Here is a 14,777-nt window from a genome sequence, read left to right on the forward strand (position 1 = left end):
TTTCCAACTTCTCCAAAGTTGCAGTGGGAATTACTGGAAGTGATCAGCTGAGTTACTTCCCAGACTGCTGTTGCAGTGACACATGTTTCTGGTTTTAAGCTGAGCCCAGTGCGCGTGTTAGCCTGGCTGAGACCAAACTGTAAAGCATTTCTGTGCTCTGGGGGGTAGGGCTAGGGATTACCCTGGCAGCACTGAGTGCTTTAGGGTATGGGAGAAGGAAGAAGGGTCCCACTGCCATTTCCTAGGGCCCAATAACAAGGGGAGCTGACTGCCCATCGTGCTGGGCCAATAAAGAAGGAACCTAGGGATCTACTGTGCAGTGTGGAAAAATATAACTTCCAGTTGCGAAATAGAAGGAGAGCACGGAGTCTAGAAGCTGGAATTTGCCTGGCCCTTGGAATTCTGAGTCAGCCGTGGGAAAATAAAATCATTGTTTTTCTCCACAATCTGTCTCCGGTCTCGTAATAAATTTAGTCTGTCTATCTTCCTTTGCACATCGGCTGTCAGGTTCTTGAGGTCACTGTGAAAATTTGAGCCTTTCAAGGCCTCTCCCAGTTTTCTGCAATGTGCTCCATCAGTTTTAATGGCCTTACACGTGCAAACGGCTGCAGTTGGTAGCCGAACAGTCCGTGGCAGTGAGGCATCAGAGAGTAATTGGGCAGAATGGAAGAAACACAGCGAGTGAGTCAACAGTCAGTAGGTTAGGGAACTTGATACCTACAGAATGTACCTGTTCCCTTTGAATTTCTTGTAGCTCTGTAAACCCACAAATACTTGTGCTCTCCATAGAATCCCGTGCAAGTGAGCCCCGCAGCTGTGTGTTTTGCTGTGATGTGTTACCACTTCCTGCTTCATAAATCTGCAGGCTGATGATTTCACTGGTACCCTCCCATGCTTTCTCTTGAATTTCACAGAATCACAGAATCACAGAATTTTCTAGGTTGGAAGAGACCTCAAGGTCATCGAGTCCAACCTCCAACCTAACGCTAACAGCCCTCCACTAAACCATATCCCTAAGCTCTACATCTAAGCGTCTTTTGAAGACTTCCAGGGATGGTGACTCCACCACTTCCCTGGGCAGCCTGTTCCAATGCCTCACAACCCTTTCTGTAAAGAAGTTCTTCCTAACATATAACCTAAAACTCCCCTGACTAATTTTTGAGTCTTGGATTAATGAATTCCTTCCTACTGTGGTATTCAGTTCCCTGTTTCTCGCAGTCTTCTGTTGGCCGCTTGTGATATTATTACAAGACTTTTGTAACCGTTCTGTTTTGTTTACAACGTGAAGAGTCCTGTCTTCAGTCTGTCCTCATGCTCGTTCCTGACTCAGTCCTTCGCCTGCACCTTTTGTAGTTGTTTACACCCTCTCTGGAGGATGTCCTCAGAGCTGTTTGCAGGATTCGGGGTGTGGATTTACAGCGATGCAATCGTGCTTTCTGTCTTTTTTCAATTTGTTTTGCTTCTGTTTATACTGAAATGCAGCTCTGGTGCTGTTGCTTTCTGACCAGAGACAAATTCTTGCAGTAGGTTTCTCGAGACACAGAGCAGCACGGGACCTTTTTTCCCTGCACAGGTGGTGGTAGTGCCTGCGGCGTGCGGGATTGCTTCGGAATAGTTCCTGTCCAAGTCCGTGGTTGCGATTCCCCCTCTCCGTTCTGTTGCAGGTACCCATCTTTAGCAAGAAGGAAGAGGTCTTTGGTTATTTGGCAAAATACACTGTTCCAGTGATGAGGGCGGCGTGGCTCATCAAAATGACTTGTGCCTATTATGCAGCCATCACGGAAACCAAGGTGAAGAAGCGGCATGTCATTGATCCCTTCATCGGTAAGCATTTGTGTGGAGCTCTGCTTTTGTCCATCCCAGGTGTTTCCTGCACAGCCTGCTCTTGAGCAGTGAGAGGTAGCCTGGAAATCAACAAAAACTTGTTTCCTGCTGATAAATCCTGGTGCTTTGATGTGCATAACTGTCTAAAATAACACTTGTGAGAGTCCTCTGTTGAAAAATAAGTCTTGGCACCCAGAAATCCTTCCTCAGCGCCTACTTCTTTTTCAAAACTCCCCATTAAGTTTCACTGTGCTCCTCTGCAGCATTACCTGTTTTTTTTTCCTTACCCTGCGAAGACTGCAAATGTTATCGCTTAGCTATGAGTGATTAGCTTCTTCCTGAGTAAGTATCTTTCCCAGAGAATTTCCATATATTATTCTGCATTTCCAGTTTCATTAAACCTTCCTGGATCCCACATCTAACATCCTTTGTGTTCTGGCCTGCTCCAGATTACTGCAGTCTAGAGGAACTCCAGTGTCTGTTTGCTGGTTCTTGTGGCTGTCACTGCAGGACCTGACCACGCTCCCTTGAAAAGCAGTATTAGCAGCTGATATCCATGGATATTTTTCTTTCTTGTTTATCTTTGGTTTAAAAATTGCAGAATTTTCTTAATTTCTTTTTTGAGGTTGGTCAGGTTGCTGGATATATTGATTGTAATTTCTTTCCTGTTCTTTTGGATATTTGTCCTACTGCTGACCCAAGTTGTTGTATATTTTTGCCTTGAGTTTTGACATTTGCGTTGTCCCAGGGGAGTGTAGTCGTATTGTTATTTTGTGTACTGAGTTTGTCTTTTATACAGTTAGATTTTAGTAAAAAATATATTATGTTATAGAAATTGGTGATCATGGCTTTGCACCAGTGTCTGAAATAAATAAAAGACAAGTTCAGAGCTGAAGTGTTTGCAGTGTTTCTGCTGTCTGGAAAGTGATTGAGGATGTCCAGTCAGGCTGGCCTAACCTTGCATTTCTGTGGTTCCCCCAGCCTCACTGCCACCCCCAGCCAAAAACAAAACTAATAGTGGGATATTTACTTTTTTCTCTGTCTTTCTCTACTTTTCAAATGACAGGAACTTTTCTGGTTTTCCACAGAGATGCTAGCCTAAGTGTTGGTTCTTTTCCTTCCGTTCACCACCGTGCTCGTTGTTAACGTGTTCCTTTCCTCCAGAATGGACGCAGATCATCACCAAGTACCTGTCAGAGCAGCTGCAGAAGATTGCGGAGTTCTACAGGCAGCTCCCAGGGCAAGGCTGTGGTTCGCCATCTGGGCCGATGCCTCAGGAGGTGGAACAAGCTTTGAAGCAGTGGGACTACAACGAGAAACTAGCCATGTTCATGTTCCAGGTGAGGGACTGTGGAGGGGGCTGCTGCGTGGCTGTGGAGCAGAGGAGGGCTAGGGGATGTGTACCCAAAGTGATTAATTTTTGCAGAATATTCTATTTATGAATAGACCTTTAGGTCTGGATGCAGTTCTAGTTCTTCCAGGGCAGGATGAACTCAGTAGTAGAACAGAGTAGTACAGGATTGTGGGAACTCCTGGAGTTATTTCCATGATCAGAAAGGAAGCAGCTGCTGCCATTTTGCCTTACCTTAGTGAGCCTTGATTCAGCTCTCGTCCATTTGCTCTGCCTTTATCTGTGTGCAGGATGGCATGCTGGACCGGCATGAATTCCTGACGTGGGTCCTTGAGTGCTTCGAGAAGATACGGTCAGGAGAAGATGAATTTCTCAAAATGCTCCTACCCTTGCTGCTGCGGGTAAGAAATACCTGCTGGTTTAGGACAGCTCTGTCTTGTCTGTTGTCAGTCCCCTCCAGACTGCCTAAGGCATGATGAGCTGTTTTGCACTGTGAATGCTGGAGAATGTCCTCCTGCTAGAGCATTATTCTTAGCTGATGCAAGGAAACCTTTCTGAGTTCTGCTTTTTTCTGTCTCTCTCTCCTTTATCCTGTTGCCCTTCATTAGACCTGGCTATCCCTGTCCATCTCATAATTGTGATCGTGGGACTCCCAGTACTCACTGTGCACCCCTGCTTGGAAACCGCTTTTCTTTCTTTCTCTCATTTTGTCACAATAGATTTTAGATTCTTGAAGCCCTGGGAAGGCTGGGTGTGGGTACATTTTGATGCATGAATTCATTGTTATAGGAAAGCATTTAAGGAGTTTCTCTGATGCTTAGTAGCCAGTGGGTGGTAGATGATGCCAAGGTGCGCTGTGTGAAGGGACTGTCTCTACAGGGCAGTGCTATGCTGTATTCAGTGTTGGGAGGATAAAGGGTTTCCTCCATGTTGCTTGTAATGAGGACTTTTTTTTTTTTTTTTTACCCTGCAGTACTCTGGAGAGTTTGTGCAGTCTGCGTACCTGTCCAGACGTCTGGCCTACTTCTGCACCCGCAGGCTTGCCATGCAGCTGGATGGTGCTGGCGGGCACCCACCCCACATCCTGTCCACGCAGACAGGGAATGCTCTTCCTTCAACTCCCACCCCTCAGCCAGCTGCCGGGAATCCTCCTCCCAGCCCTTTCAGTGACTTACTTCTGTGCCCTCAGCACCGGCCAGTGGTGTATGGACTCAGTTGCATCCTTCAGGTAGGTCCGAGTAATAGCTGATAACAGGAGGGTCAGCAGGAGCAGTTCATACTGTATGCCATTGCAGAAAAAATCATTACAGCTTGAGATAATAACTTCCTGAGTATAGAAGTTTCAAGCCATGATTGTCAAAGCGTAAGTGCTTGCTGATGTGTTAAGAGTTTGGTACCAGACTTCAGTGCTGTAGCAGTGTCCTTGACTGAATTAAATAAGAAAAATGGGTTGGAACAGAGCCTTTTGCTCTATTCATGTGTGCCTCAGATGTCTGGGAATGCTTTGCAGAAGAGAGAGCAAGGGGGAAAAAGGGACGTTTCGCCTAACGTTATGCATATCATTTAAGAAGTTGTCATCTAGGAAAGGAAGGTACACCAGATATGAAGAAGAGCACTTCATAATTTTGTGAGCTCTTCAAAAGAAAAAACAAACAGCAACAGAAACATGCAACTGCCAAAACAACAACAACCACAAAAAAAAAAAAAAAAAAAAAAAAAAAAAAAACACGCACTTTTATGTATGGATGAACTTTAACTGTTTATCCAGACCACTTTCCTTGGAAATGATGGCAGACTAAGAAAAGAAGTGACTCTAAACTTACAGTCTTTATACGTGGAATTGAATAAGCCTTCGGCTGCAGTAAAAGGGCAAGGATGCTGAAGCCTTACTGGTAGATGTTTGAAGGGCAGGTGCTGTTGTGTCACTGTGGGACTCAGTCCAGACCGTGCTCATGTCAGAGGGAGATAGGTGAGTTCTGTTCAGTGTGTTCATGGTTGTGTTTTTCTCCTTCAAGAGAAGAGTGACTAAGTCAGGTAGATCCCTGTGCAAGCACTGGAGATTGCCCCTTCCAGGAGCATGCTGAAGCAGAGAAGATTCCAGAGAGTGCAGGATGGAGCAGGAGCTGGAGAGGAAGAGCACACAGAGCTTGGGAACCTGCAGCTCAACAGAAAAATTGAGATCAAGGAGCCCTGACAGGATCAAGAAGCAGCCTGCCAGCTCTCAAACAGGATAGAAAGAAAATTCCTAGGGTACAGCTGGCTAGAAGTAAGATTGCCTCTGCAAGGGCTTAGAGAGCAAGGTGGGGGGTTATAAATAACCCCTTTGTATTTGTGTTAAGCCTTTCTTAGTCACTTTCAATTTAAAACATTATTCTTTTAGTTTATGGTAAAACATGACTTTTTGAATATAAAAATCCTTTTTGGGGGAAGCTCACTTTAGAGAAAATACAGGAGTGCATACTTCTCAGATTTGGCTGATTTGGGGTCTGAACAGCCTGCTTAAAAAGTTCAAATTGGTTAATGATGGTCGGATTATTTTTATAGTATGTATCAGAAGAGCCCTTCCGAGAGAAGATGTACAGATTTTCTGTCTGCAGACAGTAGGTGAGGCTAAGGCACAGTAAGATCTAGTGGCTGGAGCTGGGTAAGGTCAGGCTGGAAACAGATGCGTTTCTATCAGTGTGTGTAATTAATCTTTGCTCAAATGTCCCAGAGAGATGATGGATTCTTTGGTTTGAGGATTTGTAGCAGCCTTGGTTGTCCGTCTTAATGTCTGGTTCCTCATGATCCAGAGGGTGGAGAGGTGTATACCAGGAATCATTCAGTGAAGATTTGCCTGTGTTTGTGGGTGTCTGTACAAGATCAAAAAAGAATGAAAACATGTAATAATATTGATATTATAATCATATGTATCATTATTAAATAATATAGTATAAGTTTGGGGCTGTTGACTTGTATTTCTTCTCACACTTTGCTGATTTATAGTCCGCATCAAGAGTAATGTAAATGCTGCTCCTGGGCCAGGAGGGTCGGACTGTGCATTGACAGTGTGAGTCATAAGAAAATAAGGTCTGTTTTTAAAAAGCAGGAAGCTCTGCAGCAACGTGTTGATGCTTTTGGATAACATGGAATTCTGCTCCTGGCTTCTTAAGCATACCTAGACTAAGACATTTAATTCGGCAAAAGTACTGGTCTACTCCTTTCTACCCTCATATGGTCGGAAGAGTCTTTTGAAGCGTAGAACAACCACCAAAAAAAAACCACAAACCGAAATAGTAGATACATGCACAAGATGATGAATCTAGGCAGTAGAACAAACGAGTGGCTCTTTCTGTAGAAAGTAATTTAATTTTGACTGTTTTGACCTTAATTTGCTGAATGATACTCATTTTTCTCTCTGTTGCAGAGTATAATTTTGTGTTGCCCAAGCGCCCTTGTGTGGCATTACTCATTGACTGATAGCAGGATAAAGACTGGTTCCCCACTGGATCACCTGCCCATAGCCCCGTCGAACTTGCCTATGCCAGGAGGGAATTCGGCCTTTACACAGCAGGTGAGCAGCCTTCGGAACAGGGAGATCTGGTGCTCCAGGATAATAGCTGCATCATAGCTCTTTCAGGATTTTCTTTTCACGTTGGGTGATAAGTGCAGCCAGAGGTGCTCCCTCACTCCCAAGGAATTTACTGCTCCCGTTCTGCCATAAGCAAGATTGTGGTGTGCTTGGAAGACGGACAAAATCTAATGTCAAGTAGAGCTACTGTCATGTTCTTTGTTTTCTGATAATTTTTTACACAGGACTTCTAAGGCATCCTGTTGGATGTTTACACAAGTCTATTGCTTTTAGGTTCGGGCGAAGCTCCGTGAAATTGAGCAGCAGATAAAAGAGCGTGGCCAGGCTGTGGAGGTTCGTTGGTCGTTTGACAAGTGCCAAGAAACCACAGCAGGTAACTTGCTGTAGGTTTAAGTTTTTCTGCCGTATTCTGTATGTTTCCCTGAGAAGTTTCCTGTCTGTTTCTTTGTTTTTCTTACATGCTGGCATTGGTGTTCACTCTCAACAGTGAAGAGAACCAAATGGCTCTTTTTCTTTCCAGTGCAAAATCTTGCATGGGTCAGTTTCCCTGGGTATAGCACTAGTGGAAACTGGAAGTGTGTACCAGAGAACTGTAGTCCTGTACACATGCCATGCTTTAATGTTTTCCCCTAACATCTACTGTTGGCTATGGATAGTCAGGATATTAAGCTAGATGGACCCTTGCCTGGCTGGTACAGCTTTCTTCAGGCAGTCTCCTGAGCAGTGAGCTCATAGAAACTTTTGTTCAAGAGTTGTAGCAGTTGCCAAATATGAATTTCTTTTGTCTTCTCTTCCAGGTTTCACTATTGGCCGTGTCTTGCACACTTTAGAAGTCCTGGACAGTCACAGCTTTGAAAGATCTGACTTCAGCAACTCTTTGGACTCCTTGTATAACAGGATATTTGGGCTGGGTCCAACCAAAGACAGTCATGAGGTACCTTGGACTTTGTGGCTGGGCCCTGGTCCTGGATGTGGCTGTGTTCTTGTTTATGTTCTCTGATTACTGTCCTGTGTCTGGAGATCATTGACGAGGTAGTGGCCTATGGCCGAGAGATGTGATCCCCATTGACAAGTATTTTGTGCAGCCGTAAGTTAGGGAGGAATTAAAGTGAGAACAGGGGGAGTCTGCGCACTAGTCTATGCTAAGAAATGCGCATAAGCCTGAGACAATCCCCACAGCTGGCTGAAGAGAGCGACCTATTTATGATGCATGGGGCCACAGAGCAACTAGTACTCCATTGGTTCCTGGAGGTGAGCTGTGAGGCTGGTAGTTTGTATATTTGCTATAATGCTGTTGAGAAACTGTTTCACTGTGTGCTAAAATTGACACTTCATAGATGTGCTGCTGAAAGAGATTATTTTCTGAAGCAGCGCAAGCCTGCAGTATTGTCAAGGGCTGTGTTTCACCTCATGTCACAAAGCGGAGTCAAACAGAGACAAAGCAGGAAGACCTCACCTCGACATCTGCGGTGCATGTTAGGAAGAGGGGGATGTAGCAGGCTTCAGGCTGTGCTCTTGGTTACCTGGGGCCTTAGGGCTGCTCACCTTTTTTGTTTGGGTCACCTTCTCACAACAGTGCTTGTATCTGCCCAGATCTCCCCAGATGATGATGCAGTGGTGGCCTTGCTGTGTGAATGGGCTGTCAGCTACAAACGCTCTGGACGCCACAGAGCTATGGTCGTGGCCAAGCTCCTGGAGAAGCGTCAAGCAGAGATAGAGGCTGAGGTACGTTCTTATTCTTGGAAAGCTAGCAGCAGTAAAGCAGAGCAGAGGTTAACTAACTTCAGATTGTTGCAACAGTGAAAAGCAAAGACGGATCAGCACAACATCTCTTAACGCTGGTACCGTAGATTATGGTTTTTGCTCTGTCTAACCCAAAGTAGGTCATAAGTGTTCCTTTGTGTGTATTCCATTTCTTGGATGATTCTGAAGACAGTTAGGTGCTCGTGGTGCAGAAGCACTGGCCTACTTAGAGACTATGAAGCAGCTTACAGAAACCTGTGTGGTGGCTTTCCCTAAGTGCAAGCTAGGAATAATCTAGTGAAGGCTTCTTTTTTGAGTTTATGGACATTGAGTTTCTCCTCTGTTTCTACAGAGATGTGGGGACTCTGAAGTCGTGGATGAGAAGGGCTCCATTTCCTCAGGATCTCTCTCGGCAGCCAGTGCGCCTGTCTTTCAGGATGTCCTTATGCAGTTCCTTGACACTCAAGCTCCTATGCTAAGTATGTAATAAGAACTTGTGCTCTCCCAGTTTCTAGCTTTCCCTCTTCCGCAAACTCCGAACTAGCACGCTATTCTATATCTAAGTCCATTCTATATGTAAGTACCCAAATTTTCTCTCTGGCTTCCTTGCAATCCAGAGCATATCCTGGGGAGGGAGGGATAGCAGCCTGGAGGGCCAGATGACAGGATGATCGTGCAGAAGTACCTCTGTTAACAGAGTGTTGGCCAAGAATAAATGAGTATAAGCTAACCTGGAATTGATTCAGGCTGAGAACTAGAAGATCTCTAACTAGTAGGTGACAAAACTCTGGAATAACCTGTTGGTGTAAATACTGCAAATGGATAAACTAACAGGGACAGGATTCAATTCTGAACAATGTGGGGGACTGTGGTTTGTATACCCAGGAATGGCACCTCCAGTCTAAAGTCCCACGCCTCTGGTCTGTGATACTAACTGGAGAGGTTTTCACTGAATTGCCAGCTGTTGAAGGTGGGTTTTCTGGTTCTAGCTTCTGCTATAACCTCAGAACTATGTAGCAGTCACTTACTATGTTGAGATGTCTAGAAACACATTTTCTGACTCTAGGTTAGGTGCCTTTTTAGTTTTACAGAAGAGCTCTGTTAAGTACTGACCATCTCTGCTGTCCTTTCAGCTGATCCTGGGAAGGAAAATGAGAAGGTGGAATTTTTTAACCTGGTGCTGCTATTCTGTGAGCTAATCCGACATGATGTCTTCTCTCACAACATCTACATGTGCACACTCATCTCCCGGGGTGATCTTGCCATGGATTCTCATGGGCCTCGCCCGCCCTCACCCTTTGATGACCCTGCTGAGGAGCATGACAGGAAGGAGACAGAGGGTAACAGTGGCATCAAGCTAGAGGTGAGAATACAAGCACCGTGGCTCTCCTGTGTGCTGTTTCCCTTGGTTATACTTTCCTGTTTTTACCAGCTTTGCAGCCTCCTTGCTATTACCTGCTGGAGGATATATCGGTGATTTATGCTTCTCATTCCCCTGAGCTATTTCCTTACCACTTCAGTTGCAAAAATAGAAGGCTGTGTTCTGAGTTTGTGGAAAGGTCCTGCAGAATGTAAAGGGGCAGACAGGAAAATCTTGCTCTGCTCAGAGCTCAGCAGCGTAGCATAAACTGCTGAGCAAGGCCTGTACGTAATGTCAGGTGTTTGTAGGGTATTTGATTGCAGCTGGGTTTCTTTTGCGAGGCCCTGTGGGTGTTGGCATTGCCCAACATGGAAGTGGAGTGCTGCAGTAAATGAATCTTGTCTTGTTCACTGGTGTATCAGCGAGGTGTAAAGCTGCCCTGTCTGTTCCCAGGACACAGGTCTTTCTGAGCCCATGGACATTGACCACAACTCCAGTGCGCTCTTTGATGACATGGAGAAGACGGATTTTTCGGTATGTGTCTGCATTTTCCAGCTGCTTCTCAGTAAGTAGGTCAGTGTGTTGTACTGCGACCAGGGACAGCAGGTGCCTCGCTTTTGTGTGAGTGTTCTCTCTGTACTGCAGAGCCAGTGTGCTGGAAGTGGCTAGCTTGTAAGGCAGCTGACGCTGTAAAAAGGCTCATATAGTCTGTTTAGGTAAGTCAGAATGATTCAGATTCTGTCAATCAGACTCAGTCCCTGTCACTCCTGGGATTTTTTTGTCTTCTGTCCACTGACAGCCCAGTATTTGGGCTGGGTAGGAAATGAGCTGCTTGGAAGTGGGTAGAAAATGGATGACCATAATAGCAACTGGAGGCTGAGGGTGGCCAGATGCTGTTGGCGGGGAGTTTCCTGATCACATGGGAAAAGACACAGGTCTGCTGTCATTGTACTCTGTGGCTTTCAATACTTCTTCAGCTTCACAGTTCTTCATGATATTTGTGGGTGTAGATCATAATTGCAGAATGCTTTGAAGCACTTAATTTGTAACAAAAATAATTTGTGGTGATTGAAAATTTACGAGTACCTACTTTCTTCCACCTGTTAATGGATTTTCAAAGTACTTGCTAGGCAGGTGCGATGCAGAGAGCTATATTGCTTTCCCAGGATCCTCACCTCTTCTGTGGAGGGGATTGCTCCCAAAATCCTGAGATGTAGTTATTTATTTCCTCTTCTTTATTATGCAATATAAAACTTGAACCAGAAGCAGAAATGGAAATAGTGTCTTAGCACAGTGCCTTAGGTCAGTGCCCTAAGATCTGGATGTTTCCTACCCTCCCTCTTCCTGTTCCTTTTAGGCCTGAGCAAATGTGTCTTTTTTGCATTCCCATGTTCCCTAAATGCTTTTTCTAAAAATCTTTTTATGCTTCCCTAGATGTTTTCTCCGCCAATGCATTGTGAATCTAAAGCCAGCCCTTCCCCTGAGAAACCGGATCCTGAAAAGGAAACCAAACCTCTGCTGAAGGACAAGTCTGCAGAAGGAATGCTAGCATCTCTGTACGATCAGCCTCGGCACATCCAGTATGCAACACACTTTCCTATTCCTCAGGTACGAGACCTGCTCATAACCCCTCTTCTGCTGCTGTCTTGTGCTCCAGTCACGAGGCTGCTGTGTTTCCCTGCTGCACTGTTGTAAGTCTGACTGGCGTTGAACCCGATGTCTTTCAGTACTGAGTGGGTAAGGAGCATGACTGTGCTTTACTTATGCTTTACTGCACTTATGCTTTACTGCACTGCTGCAGGAGAGTGATCTACTTAAGATGTCTCTTTGCTTACTCCCAGAACAACTTCTGAGATGAAGCTTTCTTCTTGCTTTTAAGAGATCCAGATGTGAAATGATATTAAGGCATTCAGCCCGATAGTTGCTAATGCAGTTCTCTCTCGGTTTCCCAGGAGGAGTCATGCAGTCACGAATGTAACCAACGGTTGGTAGTTCTTTTTGGGGTCGGAAAACAACGGGACGATGCTCGGCATACAATCAAGAAAATAACCAAAGACATTCTAAAAGTTTTAAACAGAAAGAGCACTGCAGAGACAGGTCAGTATTGTTTGAGGCACTCCTTTTTGAAAAAGGAGCCTTTCCTCTTGGCTGCCTCCTTTGTCTGGAGTCTCACAATGGAAGGATTTCATGTAAACTACCGTGCCTGGTTGGCTGTATCAGTCACTGACAGCCTGGAATGGTGCTCTAGTCTCAAATACACTGAGCAGCAAGTAAGAAGATCGATTTCCTTCTGACTCTATACCTTTAATTGAACGTACTTTTCTTCAGAAGGCAATTAAGCCATAGCAAGTTCAGAGTGAGACCAAAATGTGGAATTTTCAAACTTTTTTTTTCTTCCACTTAGATCTTTGCACAGAAGCAAAGAGAATTTTGCCTATGAACGTTAGGCAAAGCCTTGATTAATTGTATTATGCTTGCAGAATGTATTACGCTTGCAGAATGGCAGATTTGGATAGCTGTGTCAGTATCCATAGAAAAAATCTGATTTCTGTCAGTTGAGAATCTGGCTACATTTCTTTTTCCTCTATTGGTTAGTGTGATTCCTGAAAGGCTACTTACAGAATCTTCCTTATGCCACATTTTAAAACATGAGATGCTCTGATAAATTTCGAGGCGGAACCATCCCCAGTCTAGAATAGCAGGGAGGCAGTGTTACATCTAAATCAGGAGAGAGAATATCTTCTCTCTCCAAGGAATACCTTCACTTGGCATAAACTAGGTGTTAAGCATGCTGTAATTTTCAGTCTAGGAACTCCTTCCTCACCAATTTATTGTTTTGAATTCAGGATGGTCCTTATCTTAAGGATGGGAACTCTGGCTCTTTGGCTGTGCTCCTTGGCAGGGGCTGGTGTTGGTGAGGGACTGGCAGGTGTTGATGATCGCTGTGTAGTCCTCTTCTGATGAGGAAGGTAGCCTAATGCTGTTTGCTGGTCCTCCTAACTTTGGTAGGTGGAGAGGAAGGCCAGAAGAGGAAAAAGAGCAAGCCAGAAGCATTCCCGACAGCTGAAGATATTTTTGCAAAGTTCCAGCACCTTTCTCACTTTGATCAGCACCAAGTCACGTCTCAGGTATGAAGCTTCAAAGACAGCTGTCTTCCTTGGGTCCTGATTGTGTCCCTCTGTATTTCTGAGGGCAGCTTCCTAGAGGAGGGAAACTGCTGAGGGACTTCTGCAAGGGGAGATAGCACTGTGTGTCGTCTTGTGCTTGCAGGTATCTCGCAATGTCTTGGAACAGATCACCAGCTTTGCCTTGGGAATGTCCTACCACCTGCCTCTGGTACAGCACGTGCAGTTCATCTTTGACTTGATGGAGTATTCACTCAATATCAGTGGTCTTATCGACTTTGCCATCCAGGTAAGCGCAGTGTGCTTCAATATTTAATGGGATCGGTTCATCAGCCTGAAAGGCAGAAGATCTGTGCTGTGATGCTTGTGTCATGGGGGTGGTCAGATTAGGTGGGCATTGTGGTGCTCCTGGGCTGCAGCTGCCTGGAATAAATTGTTTGTGGCAGGTAGTCTGACGTGTCCCTTGGGGGGATTATTCTTCCAGAGACTTCAGGATTGTCTTTGGAGGATTTGCATTGCATCTCTGTCCCTGGCTGCAGCAAGGCCTGGTTCTGGGTGAGAAAGGGGGATGTGTTTCTCTGGCAAGCCTCCTGCCTTTCTCCCCTGGAAGGACCCTTGGCACGTGGCAATGCAGACTGCCTTCTGGATCCTGCTAAAATTTTGTTGCTGTTTTTGCAGGCCATGACACTTATCTTTTTGAAGCCTTGCTATGATTGCTGATGAAATTGAGGTTATTAGCCTTTAAAAGGGGGGAGGATCTCCCTCCACAGAGTGATTTGTACTGGACAGAAGTACCAAAAAAGCTGCCTGCTACAATCTGTGGCCATATACCTATCTGCCTCTGACCCCCAAGCACTGTCAGGCCCTTTGTACTGGTTGAGTGAGACATTGTGCCTAAACATTGAGCACTGACTGTTCCAGGGTTATATTTCTAGGCAGAAAGTGCCTGCCAGTCCCTCTTCCTGGCAGGCCCTGTAGGCTGTGGGTGTCGTGTGCCTGCTCCATCTCTGACCATACCTTACCCCTGTGGCTGTTGAAGGGTTTTTCTGTCATTGGGTGCAGTTGCTGAATGAACTGAGCGTGGTGGAGGCAGAACTGCTGTTGAAATCCTCCGACCTTGTTGGCAGCTACACCACCAGCTTGTGCCTGTGCATCGTGGCTGTGCTGCGGCACTACCACTCCTGCCTTATATTGAACCAGGACCAGATGGCTCAGGTCTTTGAAGGGTAAGGGAATATTCCCCTCACCACATGGAAGGGGATTGTGAGGGGCAGGGATGTATCTGTGTTCTAAAAGGTAGCAACATTGTGCCTGAGGGTTCAGCTCACAGAACTTGAGGGGAAAGGGATGTGTTACCCAGTGAGCACTGTTGCTGTGGGCTCTGTGTGATGAGATGATGATATTCCTTCAGATTTTCTTTTTATGTTGCTGCAGCTTTTTTTCTTTCTGTGCAGTCTGTGTGGGGTAGTGAAACACGGCATGAACCGCTCAGATGGCTCCTCAGCAGAGCGCTGTATCCTGGCCTATCTCTACGACCTGTATACCTCCTGCAGTCATCTGAAAAGTAAATTTGGGGAGCTCTTTAGGTGAGTCTGTGGCAGGCGGAGTGCAGTGGGTGCCTACGAGTATAGAACATCGGTGTAAGCTTTGCTTGTCGTCTTGTTTGATGGGCTTGTCCCTGAGATCCTCTCACTGGGGGCTGGAAGTCTTGGGAGGAGTGCTGGTTTTGCAGGCAGTAATGACCCACTGCATCACCTTGGCTGTTAGATCTTCAGGTTCTTTGTTAAATTGCCTTCAGCAGTA

At 45.5% G+C, this 14,777-nt stretch overlaps 1 protein-coding gene across 5 annotated transcripts in view; it reads left to right on the forward strand.

Moving 5' to 3' along the window:
- The window catches only part of MED12 (mediator complex subunit 12), a 37,509-nt gene that overhangs the window by 2,331 nt on the left and 20,401 nt on the right, over positions 1-14,777 (forward strand). For 4 of the 5 annotated variants that reach the window (XM_084534507.1, XM_084534508.1, XM_084534505.1 and 1 more), the window contains exons 4-20: positions 1,665-1,824; positions 2,989-3,164; positions 3,466-3,576; positions 4,149-4,403; positions 6,582-6,728; positions 7,020-7,119; positions 7,544-7,680; positions 8,340-8,471; positions 8,842-8,968; positions 9,623-9,852; positions 10,303-10,383; positions 11,284-11,457; positions 11,802-11,946; positions 12,859-12,977; positions 13,120-13,263; positions 14,037-14,200; positions 14,429-14,560. In XM_084534507.1, the coding sequence (XP_084390633.1) occupies positions 1,665-1,824; positions 2,989-3,164; positions 3,466-3,576; positions 4,149-4,403; positions 6,582-6,728; positions 7,020-7,119; positions 7,544-7,680; positions 8,340-8,471; positions 8,842-8,968; positions 9,623-9,852; positions 10,303-10,383; positions 11,284-11,457; positions 11,802-11,946; positions 12,859-12,977; positions 13,120-13,263; positions 14,037-14,200; positions 14,429-14,560 (2,534 nt within the window). Of the gene's footprint in view, positions 1-1,664; positions 1,825-2,988; positions 3,165-3,465; positions 3,577-4,148; positions 4,404-5,290; positions 5,442-6,581; positions 6,729-7,019; positions 7,120-7,543; positions 7,681-8,339; positions 8,472-8,841; positions 8,969-9,622; positions 9,853-10,302; positions 10,384-11,283; positions 11,458-11,801; positions 11,947-12,858; positions 12,978-13,119; positions 13,264-14,036; positions 14,201-14,428; positions 14,561-14,777 lie in introns of those variants that run through there. The other variant, XM_084534509.1, reaches the window with a different exon arrangement.

Source organism: Aythya ferina (assembly GCF_964211825.1).
Source record: "Aythya ferina genome assembly, chromosome: 13".
NCBI classification, from domain to species: Eukaryota; Metazoa; Chordata; class Aves; order Anseriformes; family Anatidae; genus Aythya; species Aythya ferina.